Source organism: Caenorhabditis briggsae, assembly GCF_000004555.2.
Source record: "Caenorhabditis briggsae complete genome, chrV, whole genome shotgun sequence".
In the NCBI taxonomy this organism is placed as follows: Eukaryota; Metazoa; Nematoda; class Chromadorea; order Rhabditida; family Rhabditidae; genus Caenorhabditis; species Caenorhabditis briggsae.
The window spans coordinates 2,893,541-2,912,793 of record NC_013488.2 but is presented as its reverse complement, the minus strand read 5'-3'; the positions used below and the strand labels follow the sequence as shown (position 1 = coordinate 2,912,793).

General features: G+C 38.6%; 8 protein-coding genes across 8 annotated transcripts in view; 4 read left to right on the top strand and 4 right to left on the bottom strand.

Annotated features, from left to right (window-relative positions):
* Positions 1-409, bottom strand: part of CBG22431 — a gene marked incomplete at both ends in the record, with an annotated part of 973 nt that extends 564 nt beyond the window's left edge. The window contains 2 exons of the mRNA XM_045236746.1: positions 15-360; positions 404-409. Of these exons, the coding sequence (XP_045097562.1) occupies positions 15-360; positions 404-409 (352 nt within the window). The remainder of the gene's footprint in view (positions 1-14; positions 361-403) is intronic.
* An 894-nt stretch (positions 410-1,303) lies between these two features.
* CBG22430 lies at positions 1,304-1,526 on the bottom strand (the record flags this gene model as incomplete). Its single annotated transcript, XM_002635647.1, has 2 exons — positions 1,304-1,465; positions 1,509-1,526. 2 exons carry the CDS (start codon positions 1,524-1,526, stop codon positions 1,304-1,306), a joined length of 180 nt encoding a protein of 59 aa, XP_002635693.1.
* Positions 1,527-3,337: 1,811 nt separating this feature from the next.
* Positions 3,338-5,455, top strand: Cbr-srj-32 (the record flags this gene model as incomplete). The annotated part of the gene is made up of 5 exons (XM_045236745.1): positions 3,338-3,523; positions 3,693-4,043; positions 4,360-4,461; positions 4,787-5,062; positions 5,342-5,455. 5 exons carry the CDS (start codon positions 3,338-3,340, stop codon positions 5,453-5,455), a joined length of 1,029 nt encoding a protein of 342 aa, XP_045097561.1.
* Positions 5,456-6,300: 845 nt separating this feature from the next.
* Cbr-srj-11 lies at positions 6,301-8,465 on the top strand (the record flags this gene model as incomplete). Its single annotated transcript, XM_002635645.2, has 5 exons — positions 6,301-6,549; positions 7,007-7,113; positions 7,165-7,369; positions 7,414-7,602; positions 8,190-8,465. The coding sequence occupies 5 exons, from the start codon at positions 6,301-6,303 to the stop codon at positions 8,463-8,465; spliced, it is 1,026 nt and encodes a 341-aa protein (XP_002635691.2).
* Positions 8,466-8,741: 276 nt separating this feature from the next.
* Positions 8,742-11,151, top strand: CBG22427 (the record flags this gene model as incomplete). Its single annotated transcript, XM_045236744.1, has 6 exons — positions 8,742-8,795; positions 9,368-9,534; positions 9,704-9,791; positions 9,853-9,969; positions 10,014-10,211; positions 10,864-11,151. The coding sequence occupies 6 exons, from the start codon at positions 8,742-8,744 to the stop codon at positions 11,149-11,151; spliced, it is 912 nt and encodes a 303-aa protein (XP_045097560.1).
* A 146-nt stretch (positions 11,152-11,297) lies between these two features.
* On the bottom strand, positions 11,298-14,235 carry CBG22426 (the record flags this gene model as incomplete). Its single annotated transcript, XM_002635643.1, has 3 exons — positions 11,298-13,082; positions 13,130-14,035; positions 14,149-14,235. The coding sequence occupies 3 exons, from the start codon at positions 14,233-14,235 to the stop codon at positions 11,298-11,300; spliced, it is 2,778 nt and encodes a 925-aa protein (XP_002635689.1).
* An 830-nt stretch (positions 14,236-15,065) lies between these two features.
* Positions 15,066-17,179, top strand: CBG22425 (the record flags this gene model as incomplete). The annotated part of the gene is made up of 2 exons (XM_002635642.1): positions 15,066-15,133; positions 16,783-17,179. The coding sequence occupies 2 exons, from the start codon at positions 15,066-15,068 to the stop codon at positions 17,177-17,179; spliced, it is 465 nt and encodes a 154-aa protein (XP_002635688.1).
* Positions 17,180-17,645: 466 nt separating this feature from the next.
* On the bottom strand, positions 17,646-18,320 carry CBG22424 (the record flags this gene model as incomplete). The annotated part of the gene is made up of 1 exon (XM_002635641.1): positions 17,646-18,320. The coding sequence occupies one exon, from the start codon at positions 18,318-18,320 to the stop codon at positions 17,646-17,648; it is 675 nt and encodes a 224-aa protein (XP_002635687.1).
* Between the last annotated feature and the right edge of the window lie 933 nt (positions 18,321-19,253).

Genomic DNA, 19,253 nt, shown 5'->3' with positions numbered 1-19,253 from the left:
TTCGAGCTCGGTACCCCGGTCTGACATGACTTCAGCAGCACCAAAAGCCCAGCAGGATCCACATGTTGCTTGATTTCGAATCATTTTGATGGATCTGCAGTTAGGCCAACGGGTACGAGCGTCGAAGTAGGTTGGGATGGAAGGAAGGACTGTGTTGACTTGGCTAGCACGGAGCTCGGGGGAGTGTGGAGCTGCGTATTTGACATCCATCACACGGAACTTCTTGAATTCCTCGGTGACGTTGGAATATTCAGCGGTGAACATGGATTGGGCATAATTGACATAGTTAACGAGAGCTTGTCCGGTGATTGGGACGAATGCAGAAGTGGCTTCTAGCAGTACGGCCAGAACAAGAATCTTCTGAATATGAAAAATCTAAAATTTGTTCAAAAAGTTTACTCACCATCATGGTTGTCACCATCATGCTTGATCAAAGAGATGTATTTTTCCCCTTTTTATACCAAACCTGCTGTTTTTCAAACTTTCGACTCTTCTTATTTTATTCTGCTCTTCGGTTTGCTATATGCTTATCAGTTGAGTCCTAATCGGTTCAGGAAAGCAGATGAACCGGAATCCACTTTAGTTACAGTTCATTTTTACAAAACTCAATGTTCGGACATTTGTACTTTTTGCAGAATCTCTGTTTCAGAAGAGTGGAGTTTATGAATTCTATGATAAGAATGATCAATAGAGATTACAAGTTGTTTCGTTGTAGTAGTAGAGAACAAAAATGATTGCTTTGTATTTTTGAATCAATTCTTTTCAAATCTGGGTTACTGTAAAACCTCTATTAGAAGAGCCGGCGTTTCTTTGGTTTGCAGTGGATGGTTTCGAAATAACTGGTTTCGAAGTGTCGCGCAATTTCGAAATGACCAGTTTCGAAACGTCGCGGTTTCGAAGTGACCCGGAGCCTAATTTTTTATGTGAGGAATGGAGTGGCCTAACTTTCTCAACATACTTTCTCTAGGCCACCAACTTTCATGGTTCAGAAATGCTCTTACTTGCGCCTAATGTGTTTTCTAGGCCATTTTTACATGGTGACCGAACTTTTGCAAATTGAGTTTTCTAGGTCAGCATCAGTGGTGGGAGGACTTTCCGTTTCCGTTTTCAGTTTTCCGCCCGGGTTTTAGAGATTTTTTTTCCATTTCCGTTTCCGCGGAAAAAAAATTCCCGTTTCCGTTTCCGTTTTCCGTAAAACCGCCATTTTTTACAGCGGAAACGGAAAAAAAATTAGAAAAACAACGAAAACATTAAACTGAAACTGGCTTGAAAAAAAGCATGGAAAGTCATGCAAATATGGTCTTTAAACGTTAAAAACTGTAAATTTTTTGTTGGAATATTCAGCGGTGAACATGGATTGGGCAGAATTGACATAGTTAACGAGAGCTTGTCCGGTGAGAGTTTCTGGATTGATTGGGACGAATGCAGAAGTGGCTTCTAGCAGTACGGCCAGAACAAGAATCTTCTGAATATGAAAAATCTAAAATTTGTTCAAAAAGTTTACTCACCATCATGGTTGTCACCATCATGCTTGATCAAAGAGATGTATTTTTCCCCTTTTTATACCAAACCTGCTGTTTTTCAAACTTTCGACTCTTCTTATTTTATTCTGCTCTTCGGTTTGCTATATGCTTATCAGTTGAGTCCTAATCGGTTCAGGAAAGCAGATGAACCGGAATCCACTTTAGTTACAGTTCATTTTTACAAAACTCAATGTTCGGACATTTGTACTTTTTGCAGAATCTCTGTTTCAGAAGAGTGGAGTTTATGAATTCTATGATAAGAATGATCAATAGAGATTACAAGTTGTTTCGTTGTAGTTTATTAGAGAACAAAAATGATTGCTTTGTATTTTTGAATCAATTATTTTCAAATCTGGGTTACTGTAAAACCTCTATTAGAAGAGCCGGCGTTTCTTTGGTTTGCAGTGGATGGTTTCGAAATAACTGGTTTCGAAGTGTCGCGCAATTTCGAAATGACCAGTTTCGAAACGTCGCGGTTTCGAAGTGACCCGGAGCCTAATTTTTTATGTGAGGAATGGAGTGGCCTAACTTTCTCAACATACTTTCTCTAGGCCACCAACTTTCATGGTTCAGAAATGCTCTTACTTGCACCTAATGTGTTTTCTAGGCCATTTTTACATGGTGACCGAACTTTTGCAAATTGAGTTTTCTAGGTCAGCATCAGTGGTGGGAGGAACTTCCGTTTCCGTTTTCCGTTTTCCGCCCGGGTTTTAGAGATTTTTTTCCGTTTCCGTTTCCGCGGAAAAAAATTCCCGTTTCCGTTACCGTTTTGTAAAAGTAAAATTATATTTCCGTTTCCGTTTTCCGTAAAACCGCCATTTTTTACAGCGGAAACGGAAAAAAATTAAAAAAACAACGAAAACATTAAAATGAAACTGGATTGAAAAAAATCATGGAAAGTCATGCAAATATGGTCTTTAAACGTTAAAAACTGTATATTTTTTGTTTGAAAAGAGAAAAATCCTGAAAAATAGACGAGAAATAAAAATTTCCTATTCCGTTTCCGTTTTAGTTTTCCGTTTTCCGTTTTCCGCCCGATTTTAGAAGATTTTTTTCCGTTTTCGTTTTTCGCGGAAAAAAATTTCCGTTTTCCGTATTTCGGAAAAATGCGTTTCTTCCCATCACTGGTCAGCATGGTAAATTTGCTATGAGTGGTTTGATATCAACCTGTTGAGTTTTCTAAGTCATCTGAACATGGTGGCCCAACTTTTGCAATTTGAGATTTCTAGGCCACCAAATGTTGTGGTCTAAAAATGGCTTAATTTCCACGGTGCATTTTCTAGGCTAAACAAAGTGGCCTAAAACACTTAACATGAAGTTAGGTCACCATGTAAAAATTGCCTTAAAACATGCCAAGTGAAAATCAGTTCATTTCGAGGCTATAGAAGTTTGTGACCTAGAAAACACAACTTTCAAAAGTTAGGCATTTTAACATGACCTGGGACACCCATCAGGTGAAGACTGTCTTTGGATCATCAACTTTTTCGATAAATTATTTCGAGCAAATTTTCGACAAGTCCACAGCTAGCCCGGGCCGGCCCGGTGGACATTTTTGGTCTATCGAGTTTTAAAAAAATTAATTTTTTATCTTCCGGGTCAATTTTCTGTTCCGGAACCTGAAATATTGGCACTGACTCGCCCAAGAAACATTTTTTGTTCTCAAAACTTCATTTTTGAACTCTACAGACATCATCATAGAATCCCCTCACCACCAAAAAGCAATTAAGATAGCAGCGTTTCTCCATGACAACAATGTGACCTCTAGGGACCCATAGAAATATCTAGAACAAAAAAGTTTTCTCATAATTTTTTCTATGTACATAAACTGGTTTCATCATTTTGTTCCTCAAATTTTCGGTTATCTGGCATTCATTGTAAATCCGTACTTTGTCCACCTCATTTTCACTGAAAAAGTGAACTTGGGCAATTATCGATTTTTGTTCTCCTACTTTGCACTGTTCAATATTTTCCACTCGTTGATGGATATCTTTGTGCCCATCGTGAGTAACAAGGCTTCCATTTCGGTCGGACCGCCGACCGCCGACCGACCACCGACCCCCCAACCGACCGACAGCGAATTTGTGTGTTGGCCCGTCAACACATCAGTTTTTGCGTATGCAGCGTTCAGTTTTACGACGCATTTCATTGAATAGTGTGTCGTGAAATAAGATGCTGCGTACGCCAACACTCTCTGGTATGTTGACGCGCAAATGCGCGGATTCGGTCGGTGCGCCCTCCGATCGGTCAGCTCAGTCGGCTTGTTTCCAGGGAATTCATGGAACTCGTTACTGCTTCTTGATGTTTCTCAGCGATGGTTGGTTATTTAAAAAATCGGAGCTCAGCATGTTCCTTTTGGCTGTTCGTTGCTCACTGATTGCCTGTACATATGCTGTACTTATCAGTCATTTTGTGTACAGATATCTAACGATTCGAGGGAGTTCTTTGGTTATGAGTTATTTTCCTGGATTTATGATCGCCTCATTTTGCTTGTGTGCGTTTGGCTCGGTTTTTTGGATTGTGGTGGGTAATAATTTTAAACCAATCTCGCTTTTTGTGATAGATATCAAAAAGTGGTAACCTGATAACATGGTTATCATAATATCGAAAGCATTTTAGATATGAACAGTTTTTGATATCTGTTACAGGAACCGAGATGAATAAGTTCTATGTTCAGGTTGCTTACATTGTTGCCGTTCCAAATCTAGAAACTCGAAAATATATTCAAAACGATTTCATTGAAATTTACAATGCCGACTCATTGACTCTCAATTTTTTTGCACTAATGTATAGAGTAAGTCGTAAACTCTTTTAAATATAAAAATCTGAAATTTTTCAGGATGCGACTTTGGAAATTCTCATAAAATCATATTTCGGAGTCGTTGCCGGAACTTTTGTGTCCGTTGGGTCGATTTCGATTTTTATAACCTTTGGGATTTTGGTGAGTTGGAAAATCTGTAAATGAATTTTGATGAAAGAAAATTGGAAATAAAGGACCCAGGACCCAGGACCCAGGACCCAGGACCCAGGACCCAGGACCCAGGAATTTTCAAAGATTGAATAATCATTGAATGATCCATATTAAATATTATTAATCCAAACAATGCTGATAATGCGAACATACAAAAACGCTAAATACATTCTAAAAATTCTGAAAATGTTCGAAAATGCTAAAATACAATTAAATTATATTCTTTTAAAAAGGTATGCCCAATTCCAAAAAAAAAATTTAAAAATCACCCTAATCAACAAATAATCCTTTTCAGATAATGAATCTCCTAAAAGAAAAGCGTCTAAGCGAAAAGACCGCCCGTCTCCAAAAAGAACTCCTTCGAGCTCTAATCGTCCAAACCGCCATTCCAATTTGTCTCAGTTTCGCCCCTTGTATGCTCAGTTGGTACACCCCAATGTTCAATTTAAAATTGGGAAAATGGTTGAACTATACTGGAGCAGTTGCATTGGCTGCGTTTCCATTTATTGATCCTGTCGCTGTCATTTTATGTTTGCCTGGATTGAGGAAACGAATTTTCGGCGACGGAAAAGCCAAAATTTCCAGTTTGGCAGTTATTGGAATGAATAAATTGTTCTGAACTTTAACACACTTGGAAAATTGAAAAAAAAATATTCGCCCATTTCAGGCCATTTAGTCAGAAAATTCGAAAGTTGATTTTTTAAAACTGAGAAGTTTGAAAATCATGAAAATGTACTATAAACTCAGAAATTTCTTTAAAATCAAACTCTCCAAGAAAGGTATGATTTCAAGATCTTGACGCACTCACAAACACAAATTTTCGTGTATTGCTCATTATTATTATTTTCAGTTACATCACGAAAAAAAATGTATGAGCACAGTCACAGTCCACAAGAACCACCTACAAAAAAAATTAGTAATAACATATCAAACCGATCAGAACTCAAAAATCCAGATTTTTTGAAATCAATAATTGGGTTTTTTGAATTTATGGAAAAATCTGGAAAAATCTGAAACCCAAAAAAATCTTGAAGAACTTTCAGAGTCAAAAAATATCGAATTTTCAGAAAAAACGCAAAATTCTATGAAACTTTTAGAAACAAATGAAAGTTCATTAAAAAAATGAGAAAAAAATGAGAAAAATCCAAAAAAAGATGAAAATCAGAAAAATCGACGCTGTCAAGTTTGAGCTCAATTATCTCGGCTCCTTTAAAAGATATGAAAAATCTGATTATTAAAAAAATATTTCTGAGATTGTGATAAACAATTTATCAGTTGACCAATTTTTCATATCTTTACCAATTTTTCATATCCTTACCAAACCCGAGATAAATTGGCTCAAAGGTCAAAGTCAGCGGGCCCTTCTATTACTGGTTTTACAGTATCTCAATTTCCATTTTCAGAAGATCCTTCTTCTGGGGCCTTTCCACAGGTTCTACCGTATCCTTTTATTTTTCTAGAACATCACCTATACTACAATTTCTATATGACTCACTCTTCAAAAAAAAATATTTTTCTGACTCAAAGTCCAATATTTTCTTTATAAGATCATATTCTTAATGTTCATTTATCTCAAGTACTCCCCTCACTCATTTACGTACCTTGTCTTATCTTTAGAATATTTTTCCGCTACAAAACTAATCCATCGGTCCATTTAGTGTGCTCCAGACTACATTTGGGCGAATGTGTTAGGTATAAATATTCCAGTAAACTCTTTAAATTTCCATTTTTGTTTTTTTTTTTGAAATATTTTTCTCGGAATTTTTCTAGAAATACTTCACTTGAATCTGTGAGTTTTCAGATTCCCACATGTACATCCATTGGTCCCATCACAACCTCCCCAAGATTTTCGGAATCTTATCATTTGTTTTCAATCCCTTATTCATGTGGTTGATTCTGAGTGAGAAAAAGGCGTCCATTGGAAAATATCGATACTTATTGATTGGTTTTGCCCTTTTTGACATGTTCTACTCGACTGTCGAGTTGTTTGTACCTGTTGCTATCCATGGAACTGGTGCGGCTTTTGTGATCTACTTGGCGGATGGTCCATTTTTTGGGGTGGGTTCTTTTGGTCCATTTCTAGGGCCAGTTAAGCTGTAGTTAGAATTTATTGCTTTATTAAATTTTGGGGGTCCTGAAAAAATAGCAAGGACCCAATGAGTTTAGCGGGCCCGTAAAACCTTTAATAGAAGCGCTCCTAACTTATAACTTTAAGATAGTTTAACTCAGTTCCTGTCAAAGATATGTAAAAGTTGTCAACTGATAAATTATTTATCGTAATATTACAAACATTTTATCCGTTGACATATTTTTGATGTCTTCGATAATAACCGAGATAAACTAGATAAAACTTGACAGTGCGTCGGCCCTTCTATTACAGGTTTTACGGCATTTCTTTTGCAAAGTACTGTAGTCCAACCGCTGAATTCTTGACCGCGTAGCTCAGCCTGTAACGGCACGACTATCTTAATATATGGTCCATGGGCTCCAAGATTTTCAAACATTCGTTTTCCAGACTGGACACCTCGGTCAACTAGCCGTATCCATCAGATGCGGGTGCATTTCCCTATCCTATGGAATCCTAATCATCCACTTCATTTACAGATACTTTGTTCTTTTTAAGTAGGTAAAAATGGATTTTCCCTAATATCCAAACTACCCAACATTTTCCAGCACTCATATAATCGAAGCTATGCTCCGACCATCTGGCCTTTTTGGTCTTTTTATCTTTTTCATTTGTCACGGAATCGCATGGAGTACTGTATGCGAGATGTTCCTTTATGGGGATCAGGAAGTGTCTGACTATATCTACGAAGGGTTTAGAAGAGATTATAATGTGGATTCTCATGATTTGTCAATGTTGATGGCGCTGTTTTTTGTAAGGATCATGGATCGGAAAAGTCAAAAAGTGATATGTTTCAGGACGCGAGTCCAGAAATCAAACGACGCAGTTGGATGGGTATTTTGATCCTAACCGGGATTAGCACCTATGCGGTATCCTTGTATATTGTTCTGGGATGGAAGATTATGAGAAAATTGGCTGATAATCCTGGGGTGTCAAAAACTACGCAGAAGTTGCATAGGCAACTTTTTAAAGCGTTGGCTGTTCAGGTGAGGGACATCAGGACAAACTTATTTACATTATTTTTTAACTGGGTCGGAACGGACCAATGACGGATCAACGCGGGCAGCTTTGACTAGGGCTAGCGCGACTTCAAAAAAAACTGCGGCTGGCCGGCATTTGGTCAGGGTTGGTCCGAACGGGCCGACGACGGCCCAAAAACGGCCCAAAAAACGGACAAACGACAAATCAACCGAGCTAAAATAAATGACATTGAATTTGTCAAGTACTACAAATTCATATTATGCCAACCTATGAAAAAAACTGCCTCTAACCTATGAAAAAGTTAACCATCAGATAAAACTGACCTGGTCCACTGGACCATGGCTTTCAGCTTTATGTCTGAAACTGTTTTCATTAAAAAGATACAGTTTTTTTGTGTTATCCTCCTTTAGGGCTTGTTAAATCCTATCATATCCATTTTTGATAATCAAAAAATATTGGGGGTGAAAGAAGTTATGGGTTGGTCTGTCGTTGGTCCGCTCTTGAAAAAATAACACTCTGGTGGTCATGGCCTAAGGTCCCAAAACGACAACTACCGTAACCTCTAAAAATAATACCAAAGAAAATTTTCCAGACCTTCATTCCCATTTGCATTAGTTTCTCGCCCTGTATGATGGCTTGGTATGGGCCTGTACTCGGATTGGATCTCGGAATGTGGAACAACTACCTTGGAGTGATTGCCTTATCAGCGTTCCCCGTTCTCGACCCATTGGCTATTATAATCTTGTTGCCTAATTATCGAAATAAGTTAATTGGTGTTGTAAAACGACCAATTAAGTATTTGAACTCGGGAACGTCGGCAGTACGACCCACTGGGGATAGTTCCGGTGCCGCTACTCAGCTTTATTAAACTCAATAAATGTTTTTCTGATATCATCGGGTACGTTAAAGCACAATTATTAATTACCCTTGGGATTGAGTTCGAGGATATAACGGACAATAACACGGCAATCTTCATACTTGTGTTATCTATACAACACCCCAAAACATGATATATATGAACTGGTACCATCAAAATTTTCCGCGGATTCTGGGAGCGTTTAGTTTCCTGATTAATCCTGTTTTTATCTATCTGGTCATCACAAAAACCAAATCCCAAGTTGGCAGTTATAAGAACCTTATGATAATGTTCTCTGTGTTCGACATTTTATATTCCATTTCTGAAATTTTAACACCAATTGTAAGGGCTTACTAGGCCTTATTTGGCCGATCTTGTTCAACCACTGGAGGGTCCGTAACTTGGTTATATTTGGAATTATTATTTGAATCAAAAATCAAAATGAAGACCTCAACGAGATCTAAAAAATGATACTTAATTCAAATATCATGTTTGAAACTAGAAGCCGCAAAGGGAGCACGGCGCTATATGTGTCGATTTCGCAGGTCCGGATGTTTTACGGCTTCTGCTTCGAAACTTGGCATTTGAGAAAATTGAATAATTTAGTATCATTTTGTAAATCTCATTAAGCTCTAAATTTTAAGTTTTAATTAGAACAGAAATTCCCAGTTTGAACCGAGTTATGCGCCCAAAAAGCTGTAGGCCCTGGTCCACTCCTGCTCCACCGGACCTTTCATCTCGGCTCGACTTTTTGACGCTTTCTGATTTGATTTAAGTTTTTTATATGGTCGAATTTAGTATCATTTTGTAGACCTCATTGAGTTCTACATTTTTTTTTTGATTTGAGCAGAATTTCCAAGTTTCAACCGAGTTATGGGTCAGCAAGCGATAGGACCATTTATTCTTAATTCCAGGGTGTCCAGGGAAACCGATATGGTGTTGTGATTTTTGTAACCGATGGTTTATTTTTCGAATATCCAGAGCTTGGACAAAAAGCCATGGCCATACGATGTGGATTCATTTCTGTCAGTTACGCTCTACTGATAATTCACTTCGTTTATCGCTACCTAGCACTTTTTCAGTGAGTTTTTGAAGAAATTTCCCTCAACTTTGAGCCAATAAATTTCGATTCCTGTCAAAGATACCAAAAGAGGTGTCAACTAATAACATGCTTATCAAAATTTCGAAAATAGGAACCGAAAAAGTTATCTCAAACTTGAAAGTACAGGTTTTACTATGACCTAATTCAGCCCCCATAGTCTCTGGCGACTTTTCCAACCTATTGGCTTATCAATCATTATCACTTTTGTCTCTCTACATGCCTTGTCTTGGTCTTTGGTGAGATTTTCTGAATTTCAAAGAAAAGAAAAAAAAATAACAAAAAAACCACCATTTTTAGATTTGCCAAGAATGTCTAGCCGCCGATGACGAAATTCGAAAAATTGTATCTTTTGATTTCATTCAAGAATATCGAGTTGCTTCCAAAAATGTTCCAATGTTAGCTGTTCTGTATTGGGTAAGAGAATAGAAATAATTGATTTACCCGCGAAAAAATTCCAGAATGTTCGTTGGGAAATTCGGCTCCGTAGTTGGTTTGGAATCATTTTGCTCACAATTATTTCAATGTATTCGATGAGTGTGTACTTCATTCTTGGCTACAAAATCACGATGAAAATAAAAAGTATCACATTTGAGCAGACGCTAAGTGCGACGAGCATACGATTACAAAGACAGCTTTTCGTGACGTTGGTTGTGCAGGTAAATGGAATTTGTATCTTGTTAGGGTGCAGTAGAGTAAAGCACAGGCGGAATGTCTGATGGCCGTGGCCTAGAAAAGTTTGTGTAGTTCTCGTGAACAACTTTTTTAGCTGATTTTTTTTTTGTACAACGGGGCCTAACTTACTCAGAAAAATTTTTCTAGGTCGCTATCTTTTATGGTTCAGAAATGGCCTAGCTTGCACCGGATGTGTTTTCTATTCCATGACAACATGGTGGCCTAACTTTTTCAAGTTGAGTTTTCTAGGCCACTAACTTTAATGGTCTAGTAATGGCCTAACACACGTGGTGTGAATTTTCGGGGACAACATGGCAACATGGCGGCCTAACTTTTGCAATTTTAGTTTTCTAGGTCATCGAAGTAAATGGCTTGAAAAACATACCAGGTGAATGTTAGACCATTTCTAGGTCGTAATCTTCGATGGCCTAACTTTCTCAACATGATTTTCCTAGGTCATCTAATGCATGTGGCCTAGAAAAATCACGTTGAGAAAGTTACGCCATGTCGTCATGTTACTCTTTTGTTTTTGAAAAATTCAGTAACAAAAATTGTCCTCGAGAACTACACGAAGTTTTCTAGGCAATGAACTTTTAATGTCATCAAAATGTCCAAAATTTCATAACAACTTTTCAGACCTCCATTCCAATCATTGGAAGTTTTCTACCTACAGTAATCTCGTGGTACGCCCCAATTATCGGGATTAACATTGGCTGGTGGAACACAAACGTGGCTACCGTAGCCCTGGCCGCGTTTCCGTGCATAGACCCGATGGCAGTGATTCTCTTGGTACCTAATTATCGAAATGCTATGATCAAAAGAAGTATGCCACCATCAGATACAAATATTTTGGGGAATCAAATGAATGTAGTTCCCAGAAACAGTAATGTTGTTTTCGAGACTCGAGAGATAAATGTGACTTGAGGTTCTTGGTATATAAAGAATGTTTTCGTTTGTGTTATGTGTTTTGTTTTTAATAAAAAGTTTTGTAGTTATTTATTTATTATATTATTGGAAGTTAAACTTTAACAAATGTCAAGAAAGAAAAAGCAGATTATTACAGATAGTTATTAGGCCAGTGATGGAAACTCGGATTGAACCAAAAGTGGCGAACTGCATGCAGGACACGTCCTCTTTGTTGTGAACCATTCCTGAGCACATTCCACGTGGTATCTTCTTTTGCAGCACTCGCATTTGATGGTTCCTTCCTCCGAATCCATTTCCTCAATGGCGATCAAGCAGTCGGTGTCGGCAAGCTCTCCTGGTCTCACTGCTGGAGTCTTCAGTAGCGATTCACAGATTTTTGGAGCTTCTGAATGGAAGATGTTCTCATAGGCGTTCAGGAATCTTTGGGATAGAGCTGGGAAGTTGGGAAGTTCTGGAATCTCTTCTGGTTTGACTAGTCGGCTTCCACGGATCATCTCTAGCTGGGTGTTGACTGCTTGAGTGTAGACTTTAGCCTCCTCGCAAAATCTAATGGCTTCAATTCTCGTGGCATCTTCGATTTGCTTGTTGTGAGCCTTCATACAAATTCTTTGAGCAAGTTCTCTGCATTTACCAACTGGATTTCCACTTTTAAGAGTTCCTTGGATCTCGAGAAGTTTAAAGAGCACATCTCTGACTTTCTCAGTCTCCTCGTCACTTCTAGTTGGTTCCAGGGTTCTTAAATCTGATGATTGTTGTGCCTCCAGTTCATTGATTTTCTTCATCTTGAGAGACTTTTCAAGATCCTTAATGATAGTTGAATTCTCTCGAATAATGCTATCTTTGGATTCCATCTCCATCTCCATATTCAGGATTGTGTCTTGCTTCGCAAAAAGATCCATATTTTGTCTTTCAATGATGTCCTCCTTGGATTTCAGAAGTTCCTCTAGCACTCTGATTCTCTCATCTTTGTCCATTCCTTTTTGCTTAACAATCTCGATTTCCAATTCTGCCTTTGCCAAGTCCTTCTTCAGATGCTTGCATTCGACTTTAGACAATCTGAGCTTCTCATTTGCCAAATCAGCGAAATGGCTGGCACGAGAGCACTTGGGACAAGCTTGGGATTCCTTCGCTTCTGGAATTTCGGACCCTGGATCAGAAGAGGATTCAGATGCAGTTGAAGTGAGTTCGGATGTAGGCAGAGGGAGTGTCGGTTCCTTAGTCGTCTTCACTCTCTTTGATCTCTTCTTTTTCTGTGGAACTTCCATGGCGACTTCGTCATTCTTTTTCTCCCCTTTAGCTGATTTGGCTGCCTCTTTTGCATCTTCCTCAGCTTGAAATTCAGCGTATGCTTTCTTGACCATCTCCATAAGTTCCGCACCTTCTCCACAGCATGGACTGTTGGGAATCCATTTGGTACACACCTTTTGGCTGTGCAGGAAATCAGTAATATAAGTAATCTCATCACTGAGGGCGGTTATTTGCCACTGGAAAATCGTAGCGTTGTTCAAATATTCTCCTCCGGCGATGGCCTTCATGTTTGGGAGGCACTTTTCCAATTTAAGGTACACCTTTCTCAATTCGTCCAATTCTGAGTTTCCTTTTCTGACATTTCGGATATTCTTTGCTTGTTTTGAAGTCTTCAACTTGAATTCGTAGCATTCTTCCCACATCGATTTGATCAGATTTAAGTCTTCCAGACTGATGAAGTAGACTCCTTGGTTCGAACAGAAATACTCTTTCACTGAATCGAAAAATGTTTCGACGTGCTTGAATTGATCCTTCTCGATAGTTTGGAACACTTTCTTTGCCACAATCATATCGTTTAATAATTCATGGAAGGCATCGATGGCACGAACACAATAATCACCATTTGGAGATGGAATTGGAGTGGCTTGGAGCTTTGTTTCTGGCTGCGTGATTCGAATGAACTGAAAAAAAGACATTTAGAAATTTAGAAAAAATTTAGAAGTCTTACCTCGATATTCTTCATATCCTGAATATTCACTTTTTTTGCGACTTCACGGAATTCCAGTGTCGACAGCTTTGGCATACCTAGAACTTCCTCCTCGAATCCTGACACATCGAAATTCTTGTTCTTGAGAGATTGAAGGAATTCGTGAGCCATCACAAAGTTATTCTTGCCAGCGGAAAATAATCTGACCGTCGCTTTGGTGTTCGATGGAATAGAGTTGGTCATAAAGTCTTCCAACACTCTGGCAACGATTCCAATCCACGACAGCATCTTGATGTAGTCATCCTTGTTTTCCGTGATTGGATGCCTCTCATTGTATGTTCTTAAGATTTCGTAAACCACCGATGCTCCTTTCCCGTCAAATTTTAGCATTTCCGTCCAATACACATTCAAATCATGAGGTTGCAGAACAGCTGAGCAGGGCTTGAAATTTTTCATTAGACTTTCAGCCTTGGTCAAATAGTTATCCGAAACTCCAGCCAATTGCCCGGAAAGCCACTCGAGACAATCCTTCGGTGATTGAACCATTTCGCAGTGAGAATGAATCTCCGACTTCCATTTCGACTCCAAAAATCTCTGACATCCTTTGATCGCCGATAGGACCATGTTTCGTTGCCAATTTGTGAATGGACATGGGACGACAAGTGAAGCAAATGCCAGAAGATCGATTTTGTAGACGAAGTCAATTCCTTTGAGACTCGTGTGCATTCTTGGGATGGTAGTGTACAAGCCATTCAAGTCGAAATCCATAAGGTTCGCGCATCCAGGAACGCCTAAGAAATTGGCAACGAGCATGATCAACTCCTCGGTAGAGCGAAACATTCCAAGTGTGGATTTGCCCATTGCTCGAAGAAGACCCAAATTGGAGATGGCGCTCAGATTGGTGAATTTGTAGTCGAATGGGATCATCTGAAACAAATTAAATTATATTTTTGAGGCAATTGCAAGATTTGAAAAAATAAAGTAAAAGAAAAAAAATCAGGTTTTTCGTATGTGTTTCAGAATCTGAAAATTATACTCACCTCTTTTGGAATACAGCGACGAACGATTTTCTCCAGATTGGTTGGGCATAAGATCAAATCCGTGGTGATAACAGTAGCAGAAGACATGATAGAGTTGATATCTGGAAAAATTAAAATTAAGTTGAAGGAACATTAGAAAGCAAGTAATGGCAAAAAATGTTGAAAGAGGATACAGTGAAAACCTATACAAAAAATCAATGAATTAGAGATGGCAGACCAACTATCCAGAGATGAGAAAAATATAAGAATAAATGAGGAAATGAGGAAATGGAGAACCATAGCCACCTACACCTGGACAGGTGGAAAGGGGCGGGGTCCATCTAGATGTGTGCTTCTGGGAAAGTTGGTGACTTATAAAGTGACCATGTGAAGATGGTAAAAGGAATCTTGGTACAAATTGACGGTTTTGATGTGAAGAAGGTTTTCACTGACAGTCTATGGTCTGGGTATATGATGTTGGTCTTACAGTCCTACAGTATGATTCTGACAAACTCTGTATTCCAAAAAATGCAATATTGTAGATGGTACTACCTTTGAAACAGTTCTGATTGTTGCATTTAAAAACGATAACTTCGATCCCAAATTTATGAATTCTTGAAGATTGGACCGGGGATCACTGATTGATAGAAAAATCAGGCTGCTACAGTACCATCCAAAAACTGCTTAAGTCTTGCCTATATTTAATTGGAAGAGGTCTGCTCGTCGCTTCGCTCCTCTGTCTTACTCAAAGGGTCACGCAATTTATAATTTAAAGGAGGGGAGATCAAAAATTTCATTTTTTCTCAAAAGATGTAACTCTGAAGTATAAATATAGTAATGTACTCAAAAACCTGAGAAAAACACTTCCCCGACGAAAAAATGCTCTTTTTTGTCACCCTAATTTCTTCACCCGCTTGCTGCTGCGGCGTCGCTTCATAATGTGCAACAACGCGATGGTCACCTCTTACACGCGTAGTGTAGTGGGTACGCTCAGCTTAGTTCTGCAGTAAGTCAGAGGTTCAATCCCTGCTGGTGTTTTTACATTTTTCTTCGCTTGTTTCTTTCGGATTGAACTTTTTGAACTTGGAATTTCTGATGGGCAACCAGCGTGCCGCCGAGGCCTAGCTCCGAGATATCAAAATCAGTTAAAAATGAAAAAGATGTTTTATTATGTTAACGAATAAATATAATTTATTTAAAAAAAACAACAATTAATTTTAAATTATGAAAAATTATGAAAAAAAAAACTACAATTAATTTTTCGAAAGAGCCCTAACAATTGAAAAAATCACAAAATTAAAACCATTCTCGTGCAGGGTTGGTCGTCGGAAGGCGAAGGAAGTAGTAGAAATGGAGACGACTCTGAAAATCCCACTCATAAAACATTTTTTTCCCAGATTAATAACGAGAAGAAATGAGATAAATAGGAACAGTGAAGAAACGGTTATCGGAGAGAAAATAGTTTTTTCACATGTCTATAGAAAACACCGGGCACTGGCAAAATAATCGGTTGCTTGAACTTTAAATTTACATTAAAAAATTCTATTTTATTTGGGTTTTAAAATAAATAAGAAAAAAAAGCTTTTTTCATGTTTAAAATCATTAAAAATTGAAAAAAGAAAATCGGGAAATAAAAAATTAAAATGTTTGCGCGTGGGATTGCGTGCTTCAGGTGCGAACACCGCGACGGCAAAATACACGTTCCCTGAAATTTTCCCCGAAATTTTTGCTGTCTGGCCCCCTTTAAAGGAGGGTAGACATCAAAAATTTCAAAATTTTCATTTTTACTGAAAAGATATAACTCTGAAGTATAAATATAGCTATGTACTTAAAAACCTGAAAAAAACACTTCAAGGACGGAAAAATGCTCTTTTTTGTCACCCTAATTTCTTCACCCGCTTGCTGCTGCGGCGTCGCTTCATAATGTGAAAAACGCGATGGTCGCCTCTTACACGCGTAGTCTAGTGGGTACGCTCTAGGCTAGTATTCAGGAGGTCAGAGGTTCAATCCCTGCTGGTGTTTTTACTTTTTTCTTCCCTTGTTTCCTTCGGATTGAACTTTTTGAACTCGGAATTTCTGAAGGGCTACCAGCGTGCCGCCGAGGCCTCGCTCCGAGGTACCAAAATCAGTTGAAAATGAAGAAACGTGTTTTATTATGTTAACAAATAAATTATGAAAAAAACACAATTAATTTTTAGAAAGAGGCATAACAATTGAAAAAAAACCACATAATTAAAACAATCCTCGTGCAGGGCTGGTCGTCGGAAGGTGAAGGAAGCAGTAAAAATGGAGACGTCTCTGAAAACTCTAGTCATAAAACAGTTTTTATTCCTAGAGTAATAACGAGAAGTAATGAGATAAATAGGAACAGTGAAGAAACGGTTATCGAAGAGAAAATAGTTTTTTTTCGCACGCCTATAAAAAACACCGGCCGCGACGGCAAAATACACATTCCCCGAAATTTTCCCCGAAATTTTTGCTGTCTGTCCTCCTTTAAACGATTCCATGACGTTATCATCAAATTGTCTGCGTCGGAGATAACAAAAAAAACCGGATCATTTCGACCAGAGAATATAATATTTTTTGAACTCACAACATTGGCATTGGTATTCTCAAAACTGAAAATCTTCTAAAATCCGTTAAAAACCATTCAAGTCGAATCATTCAAAAGAACTCAGGACCCGGGCTCCAGGACCCAGGCTCCAGAACCCGGGCTCCAGAACCCGGGCACCAGGAGATGAGCTCCAGCACCCTGGCTCCAGCACCCTGGCTCCAGCACCCTGGCTCCAGCACTCTGGCTCCAGCACCCGGGCTCCGGAACCCGAGCTCTAGGACCCGGGCTCCAGAAACTGCGCTCCGGGATACGGGCTCCTGGACCCGAGCACCAGGACCCGTTCTCCAGCCCTCGGATCTCTCCTCCTTCTCTGGAGCATCGAGAAGGCGAGAACTGATTCTTGCCTCCACTTTTCTCTTCCTTTATAGTGCCCATCCTGGGGTCAATGGGCCATCAGAAGGTTGTGGGTTTTTCACGTCGCTTTTTTGGTGGATTTGAATTTTTTGGAAAAAAAATTTTTGCAATTTTTTCTTTCATAATCAAATAAATATTTTCGTCACGCTTAAAAAATAATTGAGTTTTCACTTTTTGAAATCTTTGAAAATTCGTTGAGAAAGATGTTACCTTTGAGCCTAATTATCTCGTTTCCTGTTGAAGATATTGAAAAAATTTCCACTAATTATTGTTTCTGATATCAAAACAAACATTTTTGCAGTTCAAAGTTTTTCGATATCGTTTACGAGCCTCGCTAAAAATGATGATAAATAAAGTGATACAGTACTGGACCAAAAATATTTCATGGTATATGAAAATTTAGAAGTTGGAAATGAAAAATGTTGTATGCAAGATAAACAAACTTATTTTTTACTTATTAGGATTTATTGAACTTTTGAGTTGTTACATTTTGAATACCGGTACAATTGAAGGGAGCTTAAAACATATAAAATATAAATAGAAAACCAATTTAAACTACAAAAATATTAGATGGCTCAACGGTGTATCTCGGTGATCCGATGGAGATTCCGGAATCCAATGAACTGTCTGTCTTCTTGATTTCCAGAGAATCGCAGCTGATGGTCCGATTGGTCTTTGGTTTGGTGAGGAAATAAGCGATTGGGAATCCAGAGAGCAAGATGATCATGACGATGGCGAAGATGAGGATCAGAAGATTTTCGGTGGAAATCGTCTCTTCAGTATTGATTGGAAATGGGATTAGAGTGGTTGAAGTCGTCGTGGTGGTTGTGGAGTCTTGGACACGTTGATTTTGAACATCCTTGATGGACCGGAGGCATTTGGAACCAGTGAACCCTTTGTCACACTTGAAGCTAGCTTCCACAAAGATAGCGACATCATTGAAAGTGAGGACTTCGCGTTGGGTTCCCTTCTTCAAGTAGTACACTTTCTTAGTAGAATCGGGACCAATTGAAAGTGCGATCTCGATGGTGTCATGTTGAAGAAGTGGATGGTAGATGATAGTTCTTTCTTCTCCAGCGGTAAGCTTGAAGACGTCTGCATTCAGAATGTTGGAGACAATTCGAATGGAACAATCAGTGGAAGACGTGAGATCAAGTTGAAGATGTCCAGCAGAAGACACTTGGGAGATAAGAATAGAGAATAGGATTACGGTAAAAGAGAGCATTCTGAGCAATGTGAGTGAACAGAAGAACTGGGTGATTCTGAGGGAGATTCAAGTTGCTTATATACTGATCTGAACAGGCCACGCCCACTTGCTCATTATCATCATTTTAAGTAACTATGTCATCATGGAGCAGTGCCCTTGTATTGTGGGGTTGTAATGATGACAATTAGCTCTTATTATGCGAGATTCGCTGAAAAATGATGATAAATGAAATGACCCTGTACAGGACCGAACATGTATCGTTGTAGATGAAAACTTAGGAGTTGCAGGTAAAAATTTCTTTGGATTTTTTCCCTAAAAATAGATAGATCAAACGCTTTCTGCTTCGTGATATTTCTAGTTTGAGCGATTCCATGATGTTATCACCAATTCGTCCCCGTCTGAAGTACAATCATAATTAATAATCAAACAATTACTAAGTTCATCATTCTGCCTCGTTTTTTGCAAAAATTTTCAAAACTAAGATTTAGTTACACAGTTACAATTAGGTTGATAAATGAGAAATTTGACCACCGAATTTCAATATGTTTTTTCTGTACTTTGCTTTCAAAATTGTTTTTGTTTTCTTTCTTAAATATAGTTGTTTTTATCCACGTTTGAGTGATTCTGCCCATTTTCGTCTTCGTTCGACATTTCTGGTCACCTTCGTCGCTTCTTTTCTGTCCAGTTGGATCTCACACGCAACAGAAAACACCATCTTCTGCATTTTGCACTGAAATTCGTATTGGAAAGTTTATTCGCAAACTTAAAAAGGCACACACTGTTAAATCAAACTATAAAAATAGCATATTAATTTTTAAACTTCAGAATTCAGAATTAAGAAACAAAAAACACAGGTAGAGGGGGACTGCCGAAAAACGGGCCGTCTGGCGGGCGCGGACTGCCGAAAAGCGAACAGTCGGCAGTCGAATCGCGCGCCGCCGACGGTCCGTC